We start from the raw sequence: 22,448 nt of genomic DNA, 5'->3' as shown, positions 1-22,448 counted from the left end.
CTATGCAATAGAATCATCTCCGTTTCCACTCAAAGCACCTTCTTTTCTACATCCAAACTTGATGAGAAAAGCAGGTGAACACGACTAGGAAGAGCTTTGGGCTCCAACCTGAGTCACCAATTTCCACTGGAATGGGGTTGAGGAGATGCTTCTTTAGCTATAAAAGAAAGTGACTGGTCTAGATAGCATTTCCCAGGCAGTATTCTGTAAAACATAGGTAGGTATTTCCAACAGAAAAGGTTTCTATGGTTAAGTAATTTTGATAAATGTTAAGGATTAATTAAGGTAGGGCCTTCTTAAAGCCTTTAATGGGCCAATATGCATTATCAGTTTCCAAGAGAGAAATACAGTACGTGGACTTTTTCAAATTTAACAACAACAAAATCCTTTTTTAAAAAAGTACCATTAACTTGCTAACTTCTGTTTTCAGGAGACATGGGACCTGTAAAAACAGTGCGGGGAATGCTCGTTTAAATTATGTCTCCATTCTCTTCCAGGCTCTCACCTTTCGTAACTCTACAAACGCTAGGTACTGGTCACGCTGAAGGAGAAAAGGGACAGCCACAGTGCTGTCATCTTCATCATCATCACAGCAGCTAACGTTTACGCGGCACGGTGGCAGGCACTGTGCCCACTACTAGTTAACGTGTGCTCTTCTAATGCCGAAACTCTCCTAAGAGCTAGGCGCTATTATTCTTATTTTCCAGGCGAAGAAAGAATGTCTTAGAGAGATTACATGCTTGTCCAAAATCACAAAGCCAATAAGGAAACAGAACTGGGAATTAAGTCCAAACAATCTGATTCTAGAAACCGAGAAGAATGTGCCTTCTGACCTAATCTTGCTATTGTCTGAAAGACTTATCTTAAAAACTATTGATTTTTAACAGTTACTGAGTCCATAGGTAGCAAGCATTATAATATACTTAAAGGCCGACAGAGGGAAAGGGTTACAACATTTGAGAACTATGTTCAAGGTATTAGTTCAGATTGTAGTTTTCTTAAAAAAAAAAAAAGATAAATATATTAAGAGAAATTATATTTAATAACAACTTTATCTTTAAAGTATATTCCTTTAAAAATATGTTCATTTTAGTATTACTTCTAATGTAAAAATAAATGTTAAAAACTAGGGATAAGATTAGGATGATTCACAGTTTATTACGTCTGTACCCTGGACAACCATATATTCTAGTTTTTAGGAGAAAACATAGATCCTATTGACTTACTCATCCCTCGAGAGTATGTTAGTACAATGTTTAACACGTAATGCTTAAGTGGTCATTTCCTCCTGTCCTACACTAGAGCTTAGGTTAAAATAAAAGCAAAAAAGAAACAGGCATTCAGATTAAAGGTCGGGGGAAGGGAGCTACAAACAAACAAATTTAGTTCTTTATGATGATTTAAATAAAGACAGAGCATCTCCCTTCAAGCAAATAATTTCGTGGTTCTCAAACCTGAGTGGACATCAGAATGACCTGAAGAGCTGGTTACAAGCCAGATGGCTGGGCCTGCCCTCAGAGCCTCAGATGCAGGAGGCCGGGGTACCGCAGGGCCTGAGAACTGACCTTTCTACCAAGCTTCGGGGCGGACCGATGCTGCGGACCCGGGGCCTCCGTTTGAGACCCCTGCTCTGATTCACTGCTTGTAACCTTGAAGATCCTCTCCTGAGGACCAGGACCGTAACTCCTCTCTTGAATTCTGACATTCTCTCCCATGCCCCTATACCCCTAGGGAAACAAAGCCATTCATTTTCCTGTTTTTTAACTTTTTTCCCCTCATTTGTTTGTTCTGGGGTAGTCTGTAAACAGGTGAAGGGTACTGTCGTTCTTCCTGGAATATGGAGTTATCTACAGTACTTCATACGTTACAACTTACGTTCACGTGTATTTCCTTAGTTAGCATTCATAATTCTTATAACAAGCTGGCAGCACTTATGTTTTAAGGTAATACTGGTATTCATATCTTGATAAACTGTAAAACACTCCTCCATCCTTTTTTCCTATTTTAATTGTTTATCTGATTTCTTTTGACAAAGCATACAACGTAACTGATGCTGGCATAAATACTGGTATAATTCAGTATCAAAAGAGCAGTAGGTGCTATGAATTTTATTTTGCTGACAAGGAAGACAAAGCTGGAGAGGCTGAATGTCAGAGACCTAGTTAACGGCCTGTGCACTGCATGACTACAACCCAGAAGAGATAGTAAAGAAGCAAAAGAGGAGGAAGGGAGGAAACACAAATCCAACGTTTGCATCAAAAGCAAAAGAGGACAGAAAAATAAGAGATTCTGAGCAAAGAATAGATTTGATCACATCAGAAGTCCTACTTTTGTCTTTTTCTAAAGACTATCTGGTTTTAATCCCCATTTCTGCCTGGCATTAGGAAAAAGTGTGAACTTAAGTTTATCTGCTGATACTATAATCACTATAAATATCTGTTCCTAAGATGAACTACATCCAAATTCTCCACAAAATGTCAGTCTGTGATAAATCAGTTAGTTCCCAAAACAGGTCAGGAACTACATTAGATATTCTAAAAATCAGATTACATGAACTTTCTTTCAAGAAGAATTTTCTCATTACAGCAAATTTAAAGAGAGAGAAATTTAAACATGTTTGCCCTTTCTTCTTAGTTTTATCAACAACAGCAGCTTTTTGGCAGAGTATCTGTATTGTATTAAATGCTACGCTAGGTACTTGTCACCAATCTTATTTCATCCTCACAGTTCTCTGTAAAAGGCATCTCTCCTGTTGATAGGGGAGGAAATTTACACCAAGAAAAATGAATGGATTTGCCAAGAGTAGTAAGAGTAGGAGGAGCACACAGCAGGCTAGGGGTCTGTCTGACTGAAAGCCCAAGCTGCTTCTAACTACAACCCTGCATCTTTATTCTAAATAGATAAATCCTTTCTTAACTGGATGGCTGATAGCTATCTTACTTCGGGAGAGAAAAAAACCCTCAAGTACAGTTTCCAAAATACAGAGCCTCTGATGCTCCAACACTGCCCACCAGAAATCAGGAAGGTGACCCCCTTCACAATTTCTACCTTGGGTTCCTTTTAAAAAATAAATATTCATCCTTATCTTATTATAACACATGACAGAGGTTACATGCAGTTCTCATTATGATGCTTTCTTAAACTCTAACTGCTAAACTTAAATGAGAGGCATTTGGTACAATCTGAAAAATATTCAGTTCAATTAAAAGTAATTGATGCATGGTGAAATAATTCTTCCCAAAGCTGCTGTAAAATCTTCAAAAAAATAAAGCTACTTAATAATTTTCATCTCCTACAGGCTAGAGAGAAGCATTATTGCATATTAAAAATTGGAGTGTAGTTTTCCCAGAGGTAAAAGAAAGTTATTAAAACAACCTATTTATTGTTGATATAACTATCCATTTGTGCCACACAAAAAGTAACAAATTTCAGTACATTAAAAGAAAAGCTAATTAAGGCATAATTAGTATTTTCTGTATTTTGATAATTAGGGGTTAGTTGGCTATTCCTTTTTAAATTTCTATCTGATGCACCCTGACAATGCCTTTAATGAGCAACTAACGCTATTGAATCCCTCATGGCAGAGGAGTTTAGTGACCACTACTACATTACTTTCATTCATCACTGCCTCTTTACCTATAAATTAATCTGGCCCTGTAGCTATGTTGATCTACTTTATATCAATTTCTTCATCCATATCAGCTGAATATGTATGGCATTAACCTCATTTGCTAGTTGAGAAAAGCAGAATTAAAATGAGATCTAATTTCTTGTGCACAGCACAATTTCAAAACCGCCTGCTAATTTCCGCCACCTGTCAGTGTGAAGAGCCTTTACTTCCTTGTAATTAAATAAAACAGTATATTTTTTAGCAGCTCTGAAAAATGCTAATCTTTCAAAAGTGCTCAGTGATCATTAATCATTAGGACAGTAAAGGAGCCTTATTCTGAATGCTCGTTTACCCTTTGTTTAAGCTTAAAAAAATTTTTTTGGCCTTTTCACAGGGAAGAAAATAATAAATGTACCACATGGAATACAAACATGAACTATGATAATCCACTCTACTACAGTTTTTATTTCTCTAGTTCACTGCCGCATGGTGAAGAGGTTTAACACAGCAAAACCTGGAGGTTGCTAGTTTGAGAAAATAAACAAAAATAAGCACGCAGTATTCTCCAAAATCAGTAGGAATCTATAGCAAATGCACACTGCATCCATCTCTGTGTAGTAAAACCTGAATTTATAAGACTTACTATAATATAGTATAATTGGAGAAAAATTTTTGACAACACATTTAAACAAATTCATTCAATAAAGTGCCTACTATGCTACACATTAAATTATTGCTTAAAAGTATCATTTGAACCAAGGCAATGCCATCCAGACTTAGACAGAGTTTAGCACTTTTCACTGGATTTTGCTAATTTCCCAAATATATATGAGCAGTAGGAATCTGAAAATATTGATTTTTAAAACTAAAAGAACACACTGACTGACATTTTAGAGATAGCAAATGAATATCTTATATTTCTTCTGTATTATTCTTCAAATCTTGATATGCCTTAGAAATAATATCCTGTGTTTACCTTCTTATACTTATTCTACCAAAAACACAAGATATTTGTACATACGTGATAAAGTAATTAATATAGAAAACTTATAAAGATTAAATAATTTAAAAACTGTAAATAATTAAAAATGCATAATATTCCTCATTCAATTTGGTAGGGAACACCTGACTCTACAGGACCACTACTGCAAAGCCTGAAACTTGACGGGAAATATTTCCACAACATTTACTTACAAACTGGTAACTAAAATGACTTAGTATCTTTCCAACTGATCATCACAAAATCTAACAGGTGTTAAGCATTTCTTGAAGCAAAAGACACAAAGAGGTGGGATGGGTTATTTACAAATTTTGAGTAGCTTCAGGGTTTCTGCAGAGGTGGAAGCATCCCAACTTCCTTCAAGCAAACTACTTAAAACAATTATGAGCAGAAGAAAGAGAAGACTTTCAGGGGTGCAGTAAGAGATTCTCATTGATAACCACTTCGACACTAATTTCAGCACCAGTATCACAGGTGAATACCTTTTGGACAGACACTTAGTAGAAGATGTATATACACCTCTATTGCTGAAATGCCAAAGTTAGTAATATATTTTTACATATGGCCTTCTTTTAAGAAACTCAAATATTTGTTTCAAAGATTTTATTTATTTTTAGAGAGAGGGGAAGGGAGGGAGGAAGAGAGGGAGAGAAACATCAATGTGTGTTTGCTTCTTGCACACCCCCAACTGGGGACCCGGCCTGCAACCCAGGCATGTGCCCTGACTAGGAATCGAACCTGCGACCCTTTGGTTTGCAGGCTGGCACTCAATCCACTGAGCCACACCAGCAAGGGCAGAAATTCAAAAATTTTTAAGGCAGCAGATTCCACTCCAAGATCCCATTAACTAGGTTTCCCACCTCTATCACACAAAGTATTTAATGAGGTATTCAGGTTCAGCAGATTCTCTAAATTTTCATTATTCTAGAAGTAAAAACTATCAAATAAATGCAGACATCATGTGTGTGGGTATATATACACACATATATATAAAATGAATTGCAGACATAATTTAAATTATGGGGAATCTTTCTCAGGGAAACAACTGCATATTGTATGCTTCACCTTTTGATTTGTGGGGGAAGGTCGTCTTGTGCCATGATTTCCACAAGACCCAATGACCTTATTAAGAAAAACTACAGATTAGTGGGGGCAGAAAAGAAATTTCTGAGTTGCAAAACTTGAAAACTAGAACTTCTTTAAATTAAGAGTGTTCTTCAGTTCTGAAATTCTTCAAAAACAGACCTTAGTCACATGCCACATGATATTTTGTTTATTCTTACCACAACAATTTCTTTAAATAATTAGAAAAATTTCAAACATCAGATGCTGTGTTGGGATAAGTAGACCTGAGGCAGCAAACTTATAAATCACCACCAGAATTATCGCCTTCCATCTTTCTTTTAAAAAATTAATCAAGAGAACAATCCAAAACACGTCATTCATAATCTGTGAATGCACATGAAATTTTTACTTGTGCATTTTGTCCACAGATGTCAAATTTTAAAATGCCTAAGAACGTATAATCATTAAACATAAGTGAAAAAGAAGAAGAAAATACGGACTGAAACGTCTCTGTGGGCAAGCAGACGCTCTCAGATAATTACGAAGAATCATTACCTCTGTGTTGTTCCGGGATCTAACACAAGACTGGGGACAAGAGAGGCAGCAAGTGTTTAACAAATGTAAGTAGAAAGAACTGCAAAATTACATGTAAGTCACGTAAGACCTGATGCCAAGTAATGCCAAATAGTGTGATAAGTAATAAATAATAAAACTCAGTTTAAAAAATCTAATCCCATGTTTTCCTACTTAAATCCTATATTTCTTTTGCATTATAATTTCTATTATTAATGGCAGCTAGGATTTTAACTTTAGGTTTGTCTGCTCCAAACTTCCTTGTCCAGTACTTAATGCTCTTGAATCAACACTTAAATGCACTTAAATTCATGCTTGAAAGTATAAACTGGCAAATCTATTTTTAAAGTAAAGGCATTTTAAAAATAAGTAGGCCTTCTATCTGCTGTGTTCAATGTTCAGTTAAGCAGAGGCATAATGTGGGTTTTTTTAAATAACTAATATGTATTATAATTTAAGATAAATTAAGTGGGAAAGGGCATAGAGAAATATTTTTTTAAGAGCATATCTGGCTCACTCGATTGGGCATTGTCCCCACAAGGTGAACGGCCATCAGTCTGATTCCCGGTCGGGGAACAGGCCTGGGTTGCGGGGTCCATGGTCGGGGTGCGCGCAAGAGACAACTGACTGATGTCTCTCTCGCACATCGATGTTTCTCTCCCTCTCTTTCTCCCTCCCTTCCCCTCTCTCTAAAAATAAATAAAACCTTTTTTACCTGAATACTGATGGATTATATGATAATTGAAAAACAAATCCCCGACCAGTGAAATATAGTAACGTAGGCATTAACGAACTATAAGCACTAACCATTCTCTAGCTAGCTCTAATGACACTCTATCACAATGACAGGTCGGGATACATTTACATAGTAAATGTGAAAACAGCATATAATTAAAGTTCAAAAGTTTTAAAACACTTGGTGAAAATTCCAAAAGTCACTGATCATTATTCTCTAACATTCAAACATCAAAAGATAATTTTAATTTTTTATGGTACTTATTCCCCTATAACCTACATGATACACTTATTTCACTGAAATATTTTAAAGTGTTTAAATGTTTCGAATGTGTAAAAATTTTTAAAGCTGCTACTTATTTTTCACCAAAGGGAAAATTCTATGCACAAAACAGTTTTCTTGTGATTGAATTTCCTAAACGCTTCTCCCTAAAATTGTTATCAAGTACAAAGACACTTTTTGCCAACTGAAATATATCCAAGTATAGTACCCCAAAAGCAGCAAGTACATTATTTCCACAGTGGATAGCAGTCCACTGAAGTTACTGTTATGATATGTCTTTCTGTTTCATTATTCAAGTGCTTTCCTACTCAATTTACCCGCAACGGTCTGATCGAGACAAGAGAACCTCACAACGCAGGGAGAGAATGCCATCTGCTGCTTCCTGTGTGTACACAACAGGAGAAGAAAGGCTGTCTGACAGGTGGAGGGGCTGCACAAAACAACTGGAAACTCTACACGCAATGACAACGCTTCAAAGTGGAAGCAGTCCGTTTCTATTTTGAATAACTTGGAAATACAGCAACGGGCACTTACTGTCTCCATGTAAATTCTAAGTTATTCCACAGAATTACAAGGCTGCAAGGTGCTTATATGTCACTAATTCGTGATGCTTATAAACAAGGCTTTTGCTCAGGTGTGAAGAACCAAAAGAAAAGGGTCAGCTGCTTAGCCTGACGAAGCTATTTCCCATTTATAATTACTACACTATCCTATTTATAAACACGCAACTTATAAAGCGACCGTACAACTTATTATCCACATAGGGACACATTTGAGAACGAAAGGTCGGGCAGCTAACTACCAATTTTGCCAGGACGAGTGTGATCCCAGACTATCCTAGGCTAATCTAAATGTTGGTCACCCTATTTATAAGTTACTAGGCTGTCTCCACCCCTTCATGCTTCACGCCCTCCTCAGTGCCTTGAGGACCTTCCTGAAAGGTAACTTGGAAATTTTTAGGAAACAGCTAGATTCAAGAGGAAGAGAAAAACAACAGGAAATTCAACAGTGCGGCGGGCTCCCAAACCAGACAGCAGCTGGATCTAAGTAGCCACCTCGACACTACCTGATTTTTTACTTTCTTCCCTTTGTTATATCATCTGAAATTCTTTGGCATTAATACTTTCTTTAGAAAAGGCCAACCCTTTCTCAAAGAATTCATTCATATATTAATTGGAATGCTCTCTTTTTGACACCTGGTAGATGAGTTAGAAGGCAAATCTGTAAGGCAGGGTGTGCGTGTGTGTGCGTGTGCATGCGTGTGCGTGTTGCCCTGTGTATAGTGGCGATGGAGAAAAGAGAACTACTGCTCATTCCAGAGGGTGAAATCCCTCTGGCGGTGGCTGACTGGATAGGATGTCAAAACTGGGAGTGAGGGAGAGAAAAATCTCTGAGACTAACTTGCCCATTTCAAATTTAAATCCTAAGAGGGAAAGGGAACTTTCTGTCTCAATTTCTGATGTCTCAGTTTAAGAGGCCAAAACTCAGACAACTTCTATTAATACTATAGCTTATCAGTGTTGTTGACTAAATAGCTCTTTGTTGGTCTATTTGCAAATGAAAATACATTACAAGATCTAGAGAACCACATTTTAACTAACTTTTGGAATTTCATTTTTTGGTGAGGTTTTTGTTACCCACCAAAGCAAAACTGATATTTATGGTAGGGTTGGCTTGAATAAGTAAAGGGATATAAAAACTAAGTTCAAAACTTCAAACTCTTGGTAAATATTCAAAAGCCAAGATGTATGTATATGTGTGTGTGTGTTTAAAAAGGGTTCTTCCTTAATTTAATTAAAAAATATTTAATCTAATTTTAATTGGATAAACAAACTTTTCCCAATAAGTGAACGGACATCAAATTTTAAAATGTAATATTTATAAGTGTTCCCAATAAACTGAAACCATTAATAATTATGATAAATGGTGGCATCTTCTATATGAGATCAAAGAAAGCACTAATATTTACCAAAGAACTGGCAGATTAAAAAAAAAAAAAAGCTGCAGAAATTCTGATATACCCTATAAAATATTCTATTATATTTACTAGAGTTTTGATGTTTCAAATTGTATCCTAATATTTTAAATGGGTGATCTATTTACATATACAGTTTCCCAATCAGCTACACTTCTGATCAGTGTATTTTATTCCAAGAGCATGCAGGGTTAGTGTAATCACGCTGTTAGTGAACTCCAGAACAGATTACTTATCTAGCTCAGAAATCAAATCTGCTTAGTGGGACAACAACCCGGTCAGTCTGCAGAACCTGCGACACCTTCTGCCTAGACTTCCGGTGCTCCAGACACAAGGCGGGCCGCACATGACACCACGTGTCTCCTTGCTCCCTCTGAAAACCCTTTCTATCCATCCGTTATATACTCATGTGCTCTGTGCTCCCATGACACCATGCGCTTACCACTATCACTGCATGTGTGAAATGGTATTGTAGTTGTCCAAATTTGTATTTCTATAAAATTAAACATGTACATCATTGAAAAATCAAGTAGTAACAATAAAAAAGCCTGCTATCCTCTGACATACTCCTCCACATGTCTGATTCTAATACTCAATAAAACTACTTTAAACTTTCAGCTATTTCTTTCACTACTTTCATCCATTCTCCTAAATAGAACAAGCTGATCCAGCTATTACCTGAATTTGGAATGTCAGACATTATCTTTTGACTCCCTAACATGTTTATGACAATGTAGCTATCATTCACACCTAAGCTACATACTTCTACTACGTACAGTTGGATTTCCTTTCTTGTACAAATATTTAGTTTGATTCACTTTTAAATTATCTGAGTTTTTCCATGTTTCTACCTACTGCAAAATGATCCCGGAACTCTACTCCAGATCTGTAGAGCCCCTCAACTCCTCTCCATGTGACCCAGCACATCAGGGAGAGAATCAGTTCCTTCACAAAAGAAAAGAAAGGAAACACCAATGGGCTCCCACCTGCTCGAGTCTAAACCGACTGCTCTCTATGCTGGAGGCTCAGCTGCCACCCTAGAGCTTCTCTTTGCCAGCGAGTTGGAAATTCCCTTTGCCTCCCTCCGGGCTGCACCCCCGACTCTCAGATCCCACGGCTTCTCTCATCTCTGGGTTCACTCCCTTAGTTTGGTGGAACACAGCTTCCAGTAGCTTCATAGTAAAGAACGTAAGGGAAGTCACGTTTGAGGCTTTGACTAGAAATGTCTTAAGTGTCACTGGATATAAAATTTCAGGTTGGAATTCAGTTTTTCTCAAAACTGCAGGGGTATCGTTCCAAGCGTCTTCTAGTTCTAGTTGCAACTGAGGCAGTCAATATGATTCTCATCCCCAACTTTTGAACGTGACGTGCTTTATCTGTCTGGACCACCCTTCCCCTCCCTGATAATGTGGGTTTCCAATGATAGGCGCTGATAAGGATCTTCTTTCCCTTATTTTGCTGGAGTCCGGCAGAGTCCTATTCAATTAATATAAAAATCTCTTATCCTTTGTTGCAAAAAATTTTCTAGTATTCATTCATTTCCTCTTACTGGAACCAATAATATCTTACTAATCCACTGTTTGGGCTTCCTGAATTGTCTAATTTTCTTATTTTTCTCTCCTATTACTGAAGTATATATAACATACATACGATAAGGTGCTTAAATGATCATTATAAGCTGAGTGAATTTTTACTTATGTGTATACACTCATGTCACGTCCATCAAGATGAAAGTATTTACAGTTCCCCAGAAGGCCTCCTTGCTCAGTTTCTGTCAATATATTCTCCCTCCCCAAAGGCAGCCACCATTCTGATTTCCAGCGCCAGAAGTCAGTTCTGACTGTGAATAAATTAAGTAGAATCATAAAGTATATACACTTGGGTCTAACTTTTTAAAATTTATCATCACAGTTAATTATCATAAATTTACCCAAATTTTTGCATGTAGCAAAACGTTTTCCTTTTACTGCTGTGTAATATTATATCATATGGCTATGGCTATATGTTAATTTACTTACCCATTTGACTGTTGATAGACATGGGTTTCCAGTTCTTGGATGTTATAAATGAAGCTGTTACAAACATTCCTGTACATGTCACTTATAAATCATTTTTTTCTAGATCTATACCTAAAAATGAAACTGATGAGTTATAGGGTAGCTATGTTCATTTTTAGCAGATATCATCAAATAGTTTTCCAAACAGGTTACATCAATTTACACCTCCACCAGCAATGCATGGTAGTTTCATGTATTTCACATGGTCATCAAGGCTTAGTTTTATCAATCTTTTTCATGTCTAGCCTTTTTGGCAGGTGCATATTGGTATGTCATTAGATTTCACTGATGATACACAACGTTGAGCACCTTTTTATGTGATTATTGTGGCCACTTAGATTTCTTCTTTTGATATATTTGTTTAATTCTTTACCCCATTTTAAAAGTGAGTTTTTGTCTTATTTTGGTACTAGCTGAAAACCATTCACCTAAATTCAGGTATCTAAAGCATACAATTAAATGGTTTTTCGTATATCCACAGACATTTGCAGCCATCATCATAATCAATTTTAGAATATCTTCAATATCACTAAATGATACCTTTTCTGAGCAACCAATAATCTACTTTCTGTTTCTCTAGATTTGACTATTCTGGAAATTTCACATAAATGGCATCACACAATATTGTTCTTTTGTGGCTGGCTCCTTTCACCTAGCATTGTTTTCGAGGATCAACCATATTGCAGCAATACTTCATTGCTACTTACGACTGAATACTATTCCACTTCTTCACATACACACCACATTTTATTGATCCATCCCTCAGCTGACAGGCCTTGGGGCTCTTCTTCTTTATGGCTATTAGGAATAATGCTTCTGTGAATGGCTGTGTAACGTTTTGTGTGGATGTGTTTCACTCTTCGTGGGTACATACAAAGGACTAAAACTGCCGGATCACACAGTACCTCTATGCTGAACTTTCTGATGAACTGCCAGGCTGTCTTCCAAATCAGCTGCCCCGCTTTACATTCCCACCAGCACTGTATGAACAGGTTCAACTCCTCCACATCCTTACCGATATTTGTTATTATGTTTTTACGATTATATCCCTCCTAGGGAGTGTGAAGTGGTATCTCATTACAGTATTGACATGAATTTCCCTGAATTATAGTGACTTAATTTCCCATGAATTATAGTGATGTTGAACATCTTTTCGTGTGCTTACTGGCCTTTTGTGTGTCTTAGGAGAAACGTCTATTCAAATCCTTTTTCCATTTTAAACTGGGTTATCTTTTTATTATTGAGTTTTAAGAGCTCTTTATGTATTTTTAGATTCAAGTCCTTTATCCCCCATCCTGTGGGTTGCGTTTTTACTTTCTTGATGGTGTCCTTTATATCACACAAGTTTTTAATTTATAATGAAGTCCAATTTATCTATTTTTTCCTTTGGTTGCTTGTGCCTTTGGTGGTGTAGCTAAGAAACAACTGCCCCATCCAAAAGCATAAACACTGACTCCTATGTGTTCTCCTAAATGTTTCATAGTTTTACATTTAAATCCTACTTATTTGGACTTAATTTCTGAGTATGGTGGGAGACAGGGGTCCAACTTTATTCTTCTGCATGTGGGTATCCTTATGGTCCCCAGCATCATGTGTTGGAAAGCCTACCCTTCCATCATTGGACTGTCTTGGCATCCTTGTCAAAATCAGCTGACCGCCAGTGTGAGGGCTTCTACCTGGACTTTCACTTCTGTTTCACGGACCTATGTGTCTATAATTATGGCAGCACCACACCTGTCTGATGATTATTGCTTTGTAAGTAAGCTTTGAAATTGAGAAGGTAGTGTTCTTTTTCAAGACTGTTTTGGTTATTCTTGGTATCTTAAATTTCCATATGGATCTTAGGATAAGCTTGTCAATTCCTGCAGAGAAGGCAGCTAAGATGATGATATCCTGTTGCAGCTGTAGATCAACTGGGGGACTGCTGCCCTCTTCACAATGTTAAGGCCTCTGATTCATGACCGTGGGATATCGTTCCATTTACTATATTGTCTTTAATTTGTTCAAACTTTTTCAGTTTTCAGTTTATAAGTTTTATATTTCTTTTGTTAAGTTTATTCCTATTTAATTTTTTATGCTATGGTAAATGGAACGCTTTGTTCCTTTCACTTCCAGGTTGGTTACTTCCAATGTATAGAAATTTAATTGACTTTCATATTGATATTCTATCCTGCAAACTTACTGATGTTTTTTACTAGTTCTCATTGTTTTTAGTGGATTTTAGGATTTTTTTATATAAAAAGTCATGTCATTTGTGAACAGAGATAGCTTTACTTTCTCCTTTCCAATCTGGGTACCTTTTCTTTCATTTAGGGGCCTAATTTCCCCGACCAGAACCTCTAGAACAATGTTTAACACAAGAGACATTCTTGTCTTGTTCCTGATCACAGGCAAAAGCATTTATATGTTGTTGAATTCAGTTTGTTCGCATTTTCTGAGTTTTTTGGATCTGTATTCATAAGAGATGTTGGTGAGTATTTTTCATTTTTGTGATGTATTTGTAGGGTTCTGGTATCAGGGTAAACTGGCCTCCTAGAATGAGCTGGGAAGTGTTACCTCATCTTCCATTTTTTGGGAAGCACTTATGAAGAACTGGCGTTAATTCTTTGTTTGTTTGCTAGCATTCATGATGGAAGCCACCTGGGTGTGGGCTCTTCATTGTGGGTGATCTATGATTGCTGATGCAGTCTCTTCAGTGGTTGCGGGCTGTTCGGAGTTCTATAACCTCTTGATCAGTTTCAGTGGTTTATATCTTTCTAGGAGTTTGATTTCATCCACGTTATCTAAGTTGTTGGCATGAACTGTCATAATATTCTATTACAACCCTTTTTATTTCTGTAAGGTCAGCAGTACTGTTTCCCGATTTCACTCCTGATTTTAGTACTTTGAATCTTCTCCTTTGTCAGTCTAGCAAAACCATTAAAAGCACAGGTTCTGTTAGTAGGTCTCCTGAATTCAAACACAGTCTGACCAGTTAAACACATTAATTAATTAACCACTCCAAGTCTCAGTGTCCAAATATGTAAAAAGAGGTGAGGTGGGTGTTAATAAAAATTACCATTTCTGTGGAGTTTTTGTGAAATAAAATTAGATGCCTGTCAGGTTTGGGCGAAGTCTTTGGCAAAGGCTAACTATTAAACAGAGGCCTGTCGCTACTGCTGATGATTCTTCTTTCTCACAGGACGTACGTCTGTACATCATTTAGGACTCGTCAATGATTCCACCTTAGCTCCTGAAACACTTATTTCTATAAATTATATTATTTACCTATGTAGGCTTTTATAAAATTTTCAAGATGCTTAACAGTATACCTCATTAAAAACCACCAAATAATTTCACTGAAGTAGGCACGTTTTCCTTTATTACCCTTAATTACCTAAAGTATTAGATCATGAGGTCCAGACCCATTTCCTCTGGAATTGTACTAAATATACGCATTCAACCATTATGTAGTAAAAAGCATACGAGCAATAGTCCAGGCACTTAGAAGGTAATAACAATAAAAAAGGCAGAAACAGTCCTCACCCAAATTACAGTCCGCGTATGTTTTACCAACGTATGTGATTAGGCTAGAACAGGAAACCCAGGGTGCCAGAGAACACAGAGAAAAGAACGTCTTCCAGCACTGAGGCTAAGAAGGGCATCCTGACGAATGGGTGTCTCATGTGAAAGGTACGTAGGAGTTAACAGAGTAAGGCAGGGAGGTGGGAGCTGGACCTACAAGAAATGGGTCCTAGGCAGAAGAACCATTTTGTGCAAAGGCCTGACCGCGATGGCCAGAGAACGCAGAATGCTGAAGGCGCTGACCAAGTTTAGCACACATAAAGGACGCGGCACACGTATGCAGTACTGAAGCACAAAACTGGTGACATGGAAAAGAGATCGGGAAGGACTTTGCTAAGTTGCACCCTATATAATCGAATTAAATGAAATAATGCTGGTGAGTGGTTAATACAGTTCCTGGTCCAAGGTAAGTGCCTGCTAAGCTCAACATTATTCACTGTTTCCTAACCCTCTCCCCTTTTTGGACACAGTTTGAAATGCAACAGTCGTCGGCAGCCGTCCGTCTCGAGAGACGATGGTGTAGCTTCTTAAGAGTCTATCTGCACCGCCGAGAATGGTTGTGCAGTCCGACTCGGGAGTGACACGGTATCTGTCTCCTCCCGTGTTGAATCGACATCTTGCGATGACGCTGAAGCTACAGAGCCTGGGCAGGGTGATATGGAGGGTCTGCTGTTGCCCATGCAGCAGACCCCCCCTCTCTTCGCAGCTGAAGGGTCCAAGGGAAAGACGGAGTCAATACAGCTTGGCTTCAGGTGCGCCGCAGGAGTTGCCGGTGTTGACTACAACGTCAAACCGCCTTAGGGACTCCGGCTCCGGATTTTCTGTCGGGGTTTACTCCCTTAGCCTTTCCCCTGAAGAGGTATGCCGCAAGGCAGCGGAGGTTTTTTGGAGTCAGAGTTTTCCTTCTCTGATGTGCCCTGACTGGAAGATCGAACCAGCGACACTTAGCTCGCAGGCCGACGCTCAATCCACTGAGCTAAACCAGCCAGGGCAACAGTACACTAACCATAAAATATTTTCTGTCTAGTCTTTCTTAGTTGGATGCCTGAAAAATAGTATGGAGAGAACTTATAAATGTCTTAGACAGTCTGTCCTTTCATCTGTGAACAGGAACGATATCACCAACCTCTCAGGCTTGCTGTGAGGACTAGAAAGAGCATGAAGAGCTCCCAGAAGGGTGTCAGGGCACATATTAATGACCTCAAACACAGGTCCTATTTGGGCAGACTGGCCAGAGAAAAAGAAAAGTGGTAAATTTTGGTTTCACTTTGGAGTTACACAGCAGAAATGCCTTAGAAAGTACATCAACTTAGGCTTAAACTCTCTCTGAGAACACAGTAAGATGCATACACCAAAAAATTAAAGTTTTATTAAAAGAAACAGCACTAGTTTGATGATGTGTTTATTTTTTCCTAATGTGTAAGTTCTTTCAAAAAAAAAAAAAGAGATCCTCTATAATTCATTTTTTTCACAATTACCTTATATTAAAAGCTGTGTATGTGTATTTCCCAAGTCCCACTGCCTTAAAACAACTACTCCTATTTTACAAACTTCTTTCCAATACTTTAAGTACAACATTTGAAGGTTTTTCTACTTCATATTATAATGTTCTGATTTAAGACCCAGACCAAATGAATATTGAATTAGTAATGTTTTAAGAGTATCCACTTTTGTAAAAGCAAAATAACAAACTCTCTGGGTACATTTAAAACAAGACAATTAATCATAATTCAATTTACACTCAACTTCTGAGTAACACATTTAGGATTTTAAAAGAGGCACCCTGTATAAATTTCATAACATGTAATTTTTCTCTGATTCTAATTTGTCTTAGTCTCAACCTAATGCATTTATTTCTAGCTACTCTTTTTTCTCTCTAATGGTCTCATTCAATAGCAGCTTAATTCTAAGAAAATCTTATTGATATTAATTATAAATGGCAATAAAATACCATGATGTATTTGACATAGGAAGCATCAAGCTATATGCCTTTTTTAAAAAGTGAACAAGAAAACTACCTGAAATAAACTAAAGGATGATCTTAACAAAATAAAAAAGTTTTTTTCACTACAACTATTATTAATAGAAAATCATAAGTGAACTGAAGGTTAAACTAAATTTCCCAGGGAACAAAAAGCTCAGTTTAATATAAAAAGCTTACTCTAGAATTTTCAAATAGGAAATACTTCCACATTACTAACATAAACTATAAATCCAGAGGAGGTAAGAATATCCTTAAGACTTCTCACAGAGGTTTTAGAAAGAGTTACTATTCCACGAAGAAGAACAAAAATCTCATAGATCTAACTCAGTGTCACAACCACTACTGAGCACCTCGTTAGGGGTCACGTACATGCCCTCAGTAACCCCTCATTCTGCCTCAGGATCAATTCATCTCTATTTGCTGATGCTAAACTTTCAATTATTATAGGACAAGTATTCTCCACATTAAGGTAATTTCACTGTGACCTCTCAAAGACATATCTAACTCTCCTAGTCATCGTAATTTATCATGTAAAAATGCCAAGGAATGAGCAAAAAATATACTGGAAATCACATAAATAATTAAGTGTTCAGAAAAAATAAACCCAGAACTACTAAAAGAGTTAATCTTATATTTTAAACCTTGAAATACAATACAATAAGGCAGACTCAATTAAAATATTTAAAATAATCTTAACTATTTAATGACTAGTCACATAAAAAACATTCACTATCTCTATCAATCAATCTTCAAAGAAAATGGTAAATGCAGGCATAAAATGAGCAAATTAATCTCACATTGCCCCCAATACCAATCAATCAATTGATTTCAATTGATCAATTAAATTTCTTACATAGAAATTGCCCAAATATATCATTGAGCTCAAAGCTGTTACATGTGAATATCTTTCTTCATCCTCAAAAACATTTTTTTTAATCTCTAGTAAAAACGTACCTTTGAGGTTCTTTGAAGCTGATCACCAACATATGTCTTACGAAACTGATCCAAGAACCACAGAATTGCAAGCTCTATTTTCTCATTAGAACACTGAGGCAATCCGGTATCCATTAAAGATATAAGCTGAAAAACTCTTTTCATGAAGGAAAGAAAAAAAGCTTTAGTAAAAATTGTTAGAAAAACAACATGAAAACATTTACTGTTGATATAATATATAATTACTGTAAAAAGTGGAAACATTAAAACTTATAAAGAAAATATTTTAAAAACCATCTAAATCCTACCACTAAGAGATGCAATTTGGTCTAATTCCTTCTAGTCTTTTTTCCTAAGACATACATATACATATACAAGACATATGTATTATTTTACAAAAAAGTTATATATTGGAATACTATGACATATACATATATAATAATATATACAGATATAAGTAAATATGATTATTATGAATATAACAGTGTATGTTAATGTCCATGGATACATAAAATTTTAGTAAAAAAAGAATGACATTGAATACGTAGCTTTGGGTTTTATTTTTTTCATTAAACCTTGTATTTTTACTTATTAATATATTTTGGGGTCCCATGATTCAAAATACAAAAAACATCAGGTACACCCATTAAGTTATATCACTTTCCTCATGAATAATAAAAACTTTACCTGAAATAAATTACAAGACGATCTTAACATAATGAAATATTTTTCACACAAGTATGCAATTATTATTATCATCAGAAAATTATAAATAAACCGAAGGTTAAGTTAAATTTCCTAGAGAAAAAAAAAATTCAATATAATGAAAAGATTAGTCTGGAATTTTCAAAAAAGAATCCTTTTATTATCTACCTATTATCATTAAAATTCTCCTGGGATGGCAACCGAGTGCTCGGTGCTAACAAAGACCAGCATATTGCATCAATCTTGTTAAGAGAGAAGGAGAGGCCGATGACAAAGCAGCACCTTTTCCTCCACTCTGGAACTGCACGAGGGCAGCTGTGCCCAGCCCTGACACCTGCTTCCTGCCACGCAGGCACACAAGACATATACGCGCGCACTGTTAATAGTTTGTGTCTTTCAAGAATGTTAAAAAATGTATGTACACGCAAATACGACTATATATATTCTCCTCCCCACTATTTTAAAAATATGGAGCATATTATACCTATGGTTCTAAACCAAGCTTCTTTTGCACTGAACACTATATCTTACAGATCATTTCCATATTAGATGTAAAGAGCTTCCTCGTTCTCTTTTGCAGCAAACATTCCATTACATGAACATACCACATTCCACTACTGATGGCGAAACACTAAAGTTGTTTATAATTTTTTGCTGTTACAGAAATTTTGTAATTGACCATCTTATACACATCACTTCATTCGAACTACTAGCTTCAAGAATATAAACATATAAATTTGTCAGTGTACGTAAGCCATATTTATGTCTTTTGCTGTGACCTGTTCATATCCTTTGTTATTTTTTCTATTGAGTGTCTTTTTATTGCTGATTACCACAAATTCTTTATATATTAGTAAATGAAGCCCTTTGCCTGTGATTGAGCTGTAACTATTTGTCCTCATTTTTCATTTGTCTCGATTTTCATTATTGTATTTTTTAATGCCATGTAAAAGTTTTTGTTGTTTTTCTATGCAGAAAATGTTATCAATTTTTCTTTTATGCATTTTGCATAATAACAAGGTCTTACCTGAATCTGAAGTGTATTTATGTTTTATTTTATTTTTTAACATTTACCTGTATATTTGAACTTATCTTCAACATTTTGTGAGGTAATGGACTATCATTTTTTCCCAGGTGGCTATTCAGCTTCTTAAACGTCATTTCTCTTCTGTGTAGTCTATCTTTTCCTCACCATTTTGAATCACCCTTTATCAATACACTCAGTCCATTTATGCCTTCAGATTCCTTATTGAACCTTTAATTCTATTCCATTGATCTACCTCACTAAATATATCTTGAGTGATTATTTTTTCATGTTAAGTAATTTTTCAAAACATTATTTTAATGGTTAATATTTAAGACTATGTAAAGATTTAATCATCTTATTTTGAATATAAATTCATATTTCTGTAAAATATAACTACTGTCCTCTTTCCTACTACCAAAGATTTCTTAAAACAAAATATCTAGGTTATGGCATATAAACTTCTTGTAAAAACTTGGTACTTCTGGCCAGCATTATGAAATAATATTCTGACAACTATTTTTATAGTTATTTCCTATATTTATAGATTAAGCTACTTATTTAAAATTACCCTTCACTTACCAAGTATCTTTCGTCGTCGGCAGCCGTCTGTCTCGAGAGACGATGGTGTAGCTTCTTAAGAGTCTATCTGCACCGCCGAGAATGGCTGTGCAGTCCGACTCGGGAGTGACACGGTATCTGTCTCCTCCCGTGTTGAATCGACATCTTGCGATGACGCTGGAGTGTCCTCTCCAGTGAAGCTGAAGCTACAGAGCCTGGGCAGGGTGATATGGAGGGTCTGCTGTTGCCCATGCAGCAGACCCCCCCTCTCTTCGCAGCTGAAGGGTCCAAGGGAAAGACGGAGTCAATACAGCTTGGCTTCAGGTGCGCCGCAGGAGTTGCCGGTGTTGACTACAACGTCAAACCACCTTAGGGACTCCGGCTCCAGATTTTCTGTCGGGGTTTACTCCCTTAGCCTTTCCCCTGAAGAGGTATGCCGCAAGGCAGCGGAGGTTTTTTTGAGTCAGAGTTTTCCTTCTCTGATGTGCCCTGACTGGAAGATCGAACCAGCGACACTTAGCTCGCAGGCCGACGCTCAATCCACTGAGCCAAACCAGCCATATCTTTAATATCATGAAATTTTAGGAAGAAAAACTTACTAAAGATTCAATTTTAGAATTACCGTAACCATGTTTTGGGGACTTTCTTGCTTTCCCTGAGCAGGTGAGTTTACTGCCTCATTTGCAGAAAAGGCACAAAGGTGACTTTAGAAGTCCGTGTATTGGTGAATTAGCACATTGCTGGAGAAATTTTTAGTTAAATAGATACATCAAACTTTGTCTCTGAATTTAGGTGATATTTCAAGTGACTTAATTAAGGCATATCTTGCTAATGAATTCTTTATTGAGTAGGATCTCCCTTTTCCTACTTTAGTTCTTTGTTGATTCTATGTATTTGTTCTTATTTACTTTTATTTCCTCCTTATAGCATACATTCCAAAATCTGAGCAAGACATGAGATCAAAAGACAGTTCGTTGGGGTGTCTTTATAATCATATTAAGATGCTGATTTGCATTTCCCTAAGAGGCAATGACATCCCCAGCAGGAAAATAGAAAAGAGTTCCCAGCAGGGTACACGATCCACCTGCCAAAGAATTTTTGGTAGCTGTACAAGAAGCTCAGCTGCAAGTGTTTGAAATTCAAAACAACAATGTCTTAAACAATATAGATGTTCGTCTCGCAAGAAAAATCCAAGGCAGTGCTCCAGGACTAAGTGGTGCTCCATGGTGTATTAGGGACTCAGGTTCCTTCCATCCTTGCTGTTAATTTGCTTTCATTCACACAATCACTTCATGGTCTACCATGGCCGCTACAGTTCTACCCATTATGTTTACATATATTGCACATAACACATTCATTTACATCCAAGTGCTGAACATAATCACTTAGCTGTACCTAGCTGCAAGGGAGTCTAGTAAATCTAGTCTTTATTCAGGTGGCCACAATCAGGTATTCTATTACTGTAGAAGAAAGGAAAAAGAGATATGGCACAACTAGCAGTGTCTGCCACAGTGTCCTTCAAAGATTTTTGGCTATGTCTAACAAGTGGTTAAGATCAAAAGTTATATTTTATATATATATTATTCACTTCCAGATTCAATTTATTATTGGTAAAGAGCACAGAGGGAATAAAAAGATAAATATAACATTAAATTATTTTGATCCAAGTATAGCACACCATTTCAAATACAAAAAAATAAATTTTGGACAATCATTTCATATTCTCCTGGATATCCAATTAAATAATTATTCAGTCAACAAATATTTGGTTTACTATATGACTGATGTGTATTAACTGTTCAGAACACAACAATGAACAACACATATATATTCCCAGTGCTCTAAAAATCTATTGTCTATGGAAGGAGAGACAATGAAAGATCCAATTAGAATAAACACAGACAAGTGTTATAACGCTACGAAGAAATGGGTGAGGATTCTTAATATTCTAGAATGGAATGGGACAAAGAATGTTGAGAGAAAGAGGAAAGCATGTATAGCTATCTCGGGAGGTAAGAAAAAGCATGGCCCATTTAATAGCTGAAATAAAATTCAAAATGGCTGTAAAGCAGTCAGTGGCAGGAGCAGAAGCCAGGTCATGAAGAGCCTGATAAGCCGTGCTGATTTTGATCCCGACAGCATGGGAAGTCCCGCGGAGTTTGGGGGGAGCACTGGCACAATCGGATCTGTACTTTAGAATGCCAGACGAGGTAAGGGGTCCACTTAAATCCATAGTGCAAATCCAGGTGAAAGACCACAGGGGCTAAAATGGCAGGGAAGACAGAAATCACTGGACTCGTTGAGATAACTGCAGGCAGAACTGAGAGAATTTGATGACGACATGGATGCCAGCGAGAAGGAAAGGAAATTAGGGCTAAC

At 36.7% G+C, this 22,448-nt stretch overlaps 1 protein-coding gene across 1 annotated transcript in view; it reads right to left on the bottom strand.

Annotated features, from left to right (window-relative positions):
• The window catches only part of RANBP17 (RAN binding protein 17), a 223,965-nt gene that overhangs the window by 160,340 nt on the left and 41,177 nt on the right, over nt 1-22,448 (bottom strand). The window contains exon 14 of the mRNA XM_090288573.1: nt 17,801-17,936. Coding sequence (XP_090144699.1) covers nt 17,801-17,936 — 136 coding nt within the window. The remainder of the gene's footprint in view (nt 1-17,800; nt 17,937-22,448) is intronic.

Source organism: Furipterus horrens, unplaced genomic scaffold (assembly GCF_987537825.1).
Source record: "Furipterus horrens unplaced genomic scaffold, mFurHor1.1.pri manual_scaffold_10, whole genome shotgun sequence".
Classification (NCBI taxonomy): Eukaryota; Metazoa; Chordata; class Mammalia; order Chiroptera; family Furipteridae; genus Furipterus; species Furipterus horrens.
Note: the sequence above shows the minus strand (reverse complement) of the source record. Positions and strands in the feature narration are given on the sequence as shown.